Below are 8,741 nucleotides of genomic sequence, written 5' to 3' on the forward strand. Positions count from 1 at the left end.
CTGCCGAAAATATTTGAGAAAGGTACGGCTCTTCCAGCATCTTTGAGCGTCACTAAAATCCATAAAATATTCAATTAATTTTAACTCAGCAAGCATTTTCATCTTGTAAACATGCCTTTTATAAATTTTAACTTATTCAACTTTAAAAAACTTATAGCTAAATCAAGATATCAGTAGTATAGCTATAGTGGTTCTGGGCCCAAAATATCGGGCCCAGAATTCCTAGGACTTTTCCATGTTAATTTTTGGACCCAGAATTCCTAGTACTTTTCAATGTAAAATATCGGGCCCAGAATTCCTAGGACTTTTCAATGCTTTTTCTCTCTAGGACATATCGTCGAGGTTCGGTGAGGCTCGGTGAGGCTCGTGGTGGGGGATTTGGTTTATTAGCAGAAACATAAGAATATTTCAGTTTAGTATTATTAAAAATTAAGTCTATGTGTAGCCCACCAAAAATGACAGACAAAAAGGTAGTGCAAGATAGAGTATTGGAATTGTGTAAAGTTTTTTCAGAATTATCAATACAAACATGGCAGCAGTATTTCAAAAAAGATACCCATGTATATAAACTATTAGCAATCGATTATGATGAAGCTGTAGAATTTTGTAATCGATTCCTTCAAGATCAAATTAATTTGAGTACTTTATATGATAAATTATGTTATTTGGGATTTATGTCATATTGTAATAACCTATGGCCTAGTTTCATTAATCATGAAAATTATAACTCAGTGCCAGTGGAAAATGATTACAGTTTTTTTAGTAGAGAAGAAGAAGGTGCAAAGAAAGATGGTAATGAATAATCATGTAATGAAAATTTAATGTAATTTTGTAAATAAAAAAAATCTAACATTTCTATTCTTTTATTTAATAAAATGTATACATGTTTTTATATTAATTCATTTTTATGTATCCAACTGTTGTGTGTGTCGGAAAATCCCAACCATTTTACAAATAATCTGTCACCTCTTCTTTGGAGAACTTTTTCGACGAGATATACATCAGGAAATTCAACTTTCTGGAGCTGTTCAGTATAAAATCCTCCTTTGATATCTTTGTGTTCAAAATCTTGAAGAAGGTAGGTGGTAGGATTTGTAAGTTGAACTTTGTTTATTGTAAAAATTTCTGTACTCCAGTTTGGTGTATAGTGTTTATCAAATACACCTCTATGTTTAGATATGCGAACGTGATCTCCTAATTTAAATTTGTTCTTCTTATGTGCTATTTTAATTCGATTGAATACTGTACGTAATAGATGTGGTTCATCTTGTTTAGTAACAGCAGCTGGTTTCATTTGAATCGTTGTATGTTTTGTATTATTATAATTATTTACAATATCATCTAAAATATTAATCCATTTGTAATGTCCTTGATAGTTAAATTCTTTCCATATATTTCTCTTTAAAGTTCTAATTACTCTTTCAACTATTGATGCCTTTTTTTCACTATATGTACTGTAATGGTTAACCTTATATTTTTTAGTTACATTTCTGACATGTGGGTTATAAAATTCAGTACCCATATCAGTATGTAAATTTTTTGGATGCTGTTTTTTGAAAGTTTTTTCCAACATAATTGCAACGTTGTTGCCAGATTTATTTTTAAGCGGCCATGTCCAAACAAATTTTGAAAAACAATTAATTATCACTAAAATGTATTTATATCCATTATTTACATCTTGATATTTTTGCATATCAATGAGATCTGCTTGAAATAAATCACTAATTGATTTTAAGATAACTTTACGACGTTTAAAATTAATTCGTGCTGTTTTATGTATTTCGTTTACTACCTTCCTTTTTGTATCATTCTGGTTAGAAGACATTGTTAGATAATTATATTAAGTTCACGTAATTCCTCGATAATCGAATTTATTTCGTTAGTATGACCAGTATGTCCTGCTTGTGTTGAAGCTATAAGCAATTCTAATCGTTTAACCAGCTCGTTTGGGTCATCAAAATATACATATTGTATTGGAGTATTAGTGGATTCCATTAACATACCCAATCCAAACATAGGCGCTATAATGTTTTTATATTTTTCGGATTTATTACCATCAATCTGCTTTGAAGGATGGTAGTGTCTTTTATGGGCATGAGTTTTAGATACTATGTCTTTATATACTTGTAGGTCTGTTCCTAAATAATTCTTTGGATTTTTCTTAAAGATAAGTTCAAATAATCCGGGAGTTCCTTTATATTGTTTATGTTTAAGTACTATATTGGAATTGTCAAAATGTATTTGTGAATCTCCTATAAAGAATTGTTTTTTATCATTAATATATCTCACAGCATATTTAGAATCAAATTCTTTATTATCAGATTGCATATTTTGTAAATATTTTCTAGGTAGTGCATGAAAATTTTCTAAATCAACATCATTCCTTTTTTCTTCGGTTTCTTCTTCGTTTTTTTCTTCTTTTTCTTCGCTTTCTCCTTCTTCTTCTTCGTTGTTAATTCGATCTAATGGTTCATCATAGTTGGTTCCAAATTCCTCTTCTTTATATGGATCTTTCGGTTTGTTAAGTTTTGTTTCAATAACCTTTAAGTGTCTTGTTATTGGTGAGAAAATTTTTTCTTTTATAACTTCTCCATGTTTTAAAAGTTTTAATTTATTTCTAATAATTTTACGTTTTGCAATAATTTGTTTTTTCAAAATACGATCTGTCATCATAACAAGTGTCTGAACTGCTTTGAACTGTTTTGAACGGTTCCTCTCTTAAAGGGTACTGATCTGATCTGTTCAAATTGTTAATTATATATTTGTATGAAATGATCAAGGTCCTTTCTCTATCGTCCATTATTGATTGGTTTATCTTTAAAAATGCTAAAGAAACCATACGGTTCTTGCCAACACAGTGAACAGATTTGTTTTAGTTCCTCAAAAGTAATATCCGGGCTTACGTGGTCATCAAATATATGTTTAAGATTTCGTTCATCTTGTCGAAACGTAAGTATAGTATTGGCATTATCACGTAACAAATGTTTTGGAATCTTGGCATATGATTGATTTAGGTAAAATGAATCAACTCCATTATGTCGACCCATACTAAAATATTCTTGAATTACTTTTTGTTTTTCACAAGCTACGTCATCAAATATAAAAACTGAATTCTGTCTCGCTTTACAGGGTGGTATAATATATTCGTTGTTAGTAAACGTGAAAAACTTAATACCTTTAATTGGTTTTAATAAATCTTGTAAATATAAATATTTTGGTTGGTCTTGAGATTTTGAATATAAATAAATGTTTTCAAACTTTAACCCATTTTCATGTTCTAATAGACTAATCATCAAATTTGTTTTTCCACAATTAGATTTTCCGACAATTAAACATTGAATTGTATTTGGAAGAAGTAACCCATGTTTCGGTGTATTTTCTGTTAGAACATCATGATTGCATATATTTAGTTTAGTTTTTTGTTTAATAATTTTAAATTTGTTCATAAGAGACAACGATATCGTCAAACACTAACTTATAAAATGACTATAAATATCTAATACACTAGTTTTATAATCATTATGTAGAAGTTGGTCAAATAATGAAGTATTATTCAGGAACTGGTGTTGTAAACAGTTTAATTAATAAACTACCATTTGAACTTCATATACCAGGAGGATACAGATATTGTGGACCTGGTACTAAGCTTAGAAAACGACTAAAACGTGGAGATGTTGGTATAAATCCTCTTGATGATTTTTGCAAGAATCATGATATAGCCTATAGTTCTACAAATGATTTAAACGAACGCCACCAAGCTGATAAAATTTTAGCTGAAAATGCTTATGGTAGATATAAGTCAAAAGATGCTTCTTTAGGTGAAAAAATTGCAGCTCTAGGAGTAAGTGGGGCTATGCATGCAAAAGTCAAATTAGGAATGGGGTATACAAAAAGTTGTCCAAAAGTACTTGAAAGTTGTTATAAGTCAATATCAACTGTTAGAAATATAATGAATAAATCAATGGAAACTATGGAACATTGTTTAAGACAAATTGATGATTTTAAGGCTAATAAATCATTAAAACGAATCAACAGAAAACCTAAAAAAATTATTATGCCTAAAATTAGACCACCACCAATTAATTTTAGAATTAATAAAGGAGAAGAAGAAGCCCAACAAAAATCTCTAACTGTACCAAAACATGTTCATACAAGTTTAAAAAGAAAATTATCGGTATCAGATGATGACGATGATGATGACAATAATAATAATAATGAAAGCACAAGAGATAAAAAAATAAAATTGAATGAAATTAGCACATATCCAGTGCTAGCAGTAGCAAAAAAGCGAAAACGTGAGGATCATGACTTCAATAGGAATGTGAAACGAAAAAAAAATATATAAGATAGTTTGTGTAGAACAATGTTGTAGTATATATTGAAACATCGTATAGAAATGGTTGCAGTACAAAACATTAAAAGAGGAAGAACGAGTGCTAAGACGAAAAAACGTAAAAATGTCAAAGTTAAAAAAAGAACAAAAAAAATAAAATTTAATGTATTATTAAGAGAAATTAGAAAAGCGTTAACTAGACATAAACCAAGAGATTTATATAGCGGTATTTCGCTTGCTCTTAAAGTTATTGAAAAATTTAAGAAAAAAGTATTGCCCGCTCGTGTGATTCCAGTACCGAAAAGTGGTGGTTTTCTTCCCTTGATTCCCATTTTTGCAGGTCTCTCAGCGTTAGGAGCCGTTACAGGAGGCGTTGCAGGAGTGGCAAAAGTCATAAATGAGGCACGTGCAGCTAAACAACAATTAGAAGAATCACAAAGACACAACAGAACCATGGAAGCCGTAGCAATGGGAAAAGGACTCTATCTTAAACCTCATAAAAATGGAATGGGTCTTTTTTTAGGAAAAACTGTAATATAAACATGCCTAAACGTCCTTTAACTAATATTGATATAAAACATCTTGCTACTAGTGCTAAAATTCCATACTTTCGTGGTGTATATATGAAAAGTCAGTTACCAAAGAAAATACGAAATAATGAATGTGCTGTTATAAACTTAGATGATGATACAGGTTCTGGAACTCACTGGACAGCATACAAAAAATTTGGAAAAACAGTTATTTATTTTGATAGTTTTGGCAACCTTCGTCCTCCTCTGGAAGTAAGAGATTACTTTTTATCAAATGGACCTTGTAAAGTACTATATAATCATGATAGATATCAATCATATAATAGTTATAATTGTGGTTAGTTATGTTTATCATTTCTATGTCAATAAAAATAATAATTTTACCAGTGTGTTTTCATTTGAACGAAAGTCGTCACGATGTCATATACTTTCACTGTTTCAGGGAGAAGTTCTATCCTTTCAGTTAAAATCAATCCTCCTATAACGTTAAGTGATCAAAATGAATATGTGTTAGGTCTTATTGATTTCGTAAGTTATAATTCTATTCCGAATGTTGATGAAAGTAATAACACATTTTATTTTGGTAAATCTCAAAAAATTACGATTCCAAATGGAGCATACGAGGTTGAAGATATTGAAAAATATTTAAAAGAACACATTGAATGGCTTGAAAGGAATAATCCTGCAACTGATAAAACAATCTTCACGTTAGTTGCAAATAGAAATACGTTAAGAAGTGAATTAAAATGTAACAGGACCGTGGATTTCAAAAAACCCAATAACATTGGCTCTCTTCTCGGTTTTAAACCACTCTTACATACAAAACCAGACAAACATATTTCAGAGTATCCTGTAAATATTACAAGAGTAAATTCTATAGGGGTTGAGTGCAATTTAGTTACAAATACTTATAATAATGAAAAGAGTACTCATATGATCCATATGTTTTTTCATAAAGTTCCACCTGGACACCGCATTGTGGAAATTCCTGCTAACGTCATTTATTTACCAATAAATACAAGTCATATTGAAGAAATTAACCTTAAAATAGTTGACCAAGATGGAAATATAATCAATTTTAATGGTGAGGTGGTAACGATAAGACTACATTTAAAAAAGATTTAAAAACATGGTTGTATTATATAATGTACATCCTATTGAGTGGAACAATATAAAAGAAAGAAAAATATTGAGTCCTATTAGTCTAAAGACAACGTACAAACCATTAACACAGAAAAATATTTTATTCTTAATATCCTTAGGATTAAAAGTTAAAAATTACGAAACAGAAGCAGAATAAGAAAACGAAGAAGAAGAAGGAGAAGAAGCAAAGATTTTTGTGTCGCTGTAAATTATTTACTATTATCAAAGAATATTTTATAAAGTGTTTTTGTAGGTGTACAGTTACATACAAAAAAAAATGAACGGTAGTATACTTAATGTCAATAAAACTGTACCTGTAGATGAATCTATAATTAACTCTGAATATCATACACACCTTCCATATTCAGCTACATCTTTAGACAATAATGATGAGATTAGAATACCAATTCAATCACAAAATATTTATACATATCCCAGCGAGAGTTATATAATTTTGGAGGGAAATTTGATATCACAAGAAAAAGGCCATTACAGTACGAAACTCAGTTTTATCAATAATGGATTTCTTCATTTATTTGAAGAATGTAGATATGAACTTGGAGGAACAATAATTGCGCGTTCTAGATTTCCTGGAATCACATCAACATTAAAAGGATATGCATCATTTACTCCCAATGATTGTATTAAAAATGCCAATTCTGGTTGGTCCATAACGGAGCATCCTAAAATTGTTGAACCGACAACGGGTTATTTTAACGTTTGCATTCCACTGAAACAAATTTTAGGCTTTGGAGAAGATTGTAAAAAAATTATTATTAATTTACAGCAGGAACTCGTATTGGTTCGCAGTCATACTGATTTTAACGCAACTATAACGACAGATGGTGCTACTGATACTCCAAAAGTTAAAATTACAAAAATTATGTGGAAAGTACCTCATATATCTGTTTCTGATGAACAAAAATTGGTATTATTACAACACTTGGAAATGCAAAATAATTTGGAAATTTCATTCAGAAATTGGTCTTTACAAAAGTTACCAGTTCTACCAAAAACAAAATCTTACGATTGGACCATCATGACAGTTAAACAAAGCGAAGTGCCTCGATACATGATTGTAGGTTTTCAGACAGATAGAGAAAATAGTAAAACACGAGATAATAGCGATTTTGATCATTGTAATTTGACTAATTTAAAAGTGTATTTGAATTCTGAGGTTTATCCATATGATAATTTAAATATTGATTTTAAAAAGAAACACTATGCCATTGCTTATGAAATGTATGCAAGGTTTCAAGAATCATATTATTTTCAAGGTAAAAGCGAACCTTGCTTATCCTTAACCAATTTCATACAAAAAGCACCGATATTCATCATAGATTGTAGTCACCAAAACGAAGCAGTAAAAGGTGGTGCTATAGATGTGCGATTAGAACTAGAATCATCAGAAAACTTTCCAGACAACACTTCAGTATATTGTTTAATAATTCATGATCGTACTGTTATCTACAATCCATTATCAAATTTAGTAAAAGTGCAATAATGTTTATTATAGATATCCAAGGTTTCCAATATAAAGACAGCGAGTTCTTTATTAAAGAAATATGTATATTTAATATATATACACGTGTGTGGCATCATACATTTGTCAATTATCCTGTGAGTTTGGATTGTTTTGCAGAAAAACATAAACACCATCTTCAGTGGATAACCGACAATATACATGGAATAAATTGGAATAGTTCACATCCCAATAATATTTCAATGGAAACTATTAGTGAGTACATTAAAAATATTATTGGAACCAATACAATTGTAGTCAAAGGAAGTCCGAAAAAGAAGACACTCCAAAAGTTTTTGTGTAATAAAATTATAGATATAGAAGCTACAATGAACTGTCCAAAATTATGTGTATTAAAACAAAATTCATGCAATATGTTAATCCATTGCAATGTACATACTATCAATACCTTAAGTTGTTCTCTAGAAATTGTAAATGTAATACATGATTGGTTAATGAATAAATTTATTACTAATATTGAAAATGTTACTTGTGACAAATAAAACTCATATTGTCAAAACATTTTTTTAATTTTTTTTCCTCATGTACAAAGCATAACGCAAACAAATATATATATGTATAATATAGCTGCAATTATCATTATTATTATTCACAAATTGTTTCATCAGAATCATAATCGGACTCCTCTGGTTCAACTGGTAAGTTGAAGTTTCGAAAAAATGCATCTGTTACAATACTTGGGAGTACACGATGTGAGTGGTGATTAATAATCCTACTTAAATCGTTAGGGCTTAACGTTCGTGGATTTTTACAGACTGCCAGTAGTGTTATAAAAATATGTCTTATCATAGGTGCCTTTATAATCTCAACTGCTATTTTCTGAATTTTAGCTCGTTCTTCAGTTTCTGATGCATTTACCATTCTGCACTTGTTGGAAGTGTTTCCTCACAATATAATGAAGTTAAGTGAATTCTTAAGGAAAGTTTGCAGAAACAAAAAAAAATTTTACAATCTCCACACAGTACTGTACCTCTAAAACAAAAAAAACCAAAAAATAAATTGCAGTTATATATATATATATATATATATATATATATATATATATATATTAATACAAAATTACTCCGTAGGAGGTATCAATGTGGTGGTGCAGTCATCGTCATCGTCGTCGCCGTAGTCATTTCTGGTCTCACTTATTGTCGCTCTTCTGGTATGATCTTCTTTATCATCATCATCATCATCTATAATGTGT

The 8,741-nt window shown here is 29.8% G+C and overlaps 1 protein-coding gene across 1 annotated transcript; it reads left to right on the forward strand.

The window, feature by feature from the left end:
• The first annotated feature begins 6,283 nt into the window (after positions 1-6,283).
• Positions 6,284-7,510, forward strand: LOC126890980 (uncharacterized). The gene has a single exon (XM_050660160.1). It carries the CDS (start codon positions 6,284-6,286, stop codon positions 7,508-7,510), a length of 1,227 nt encoding a protein of 408 aa, XP_050516117.1.
• The last annotated feature ends 1,231 nt before the right edge of the window (positions 7,511-8,741 follow it).

Source organism: Diabrotica virgifera, chromosome 9 (assembly GCF_917563875.1).
Source record: "Diabrotica virgifera virgifera chromosome 9, PGI_DIABVI_V3a".
NCBI lineage: Eukaryota > Metazoa > Arthropoda > Insecta > Coleoptera > Chrysomelidae > Diabrotica > Diabrotica virgifera.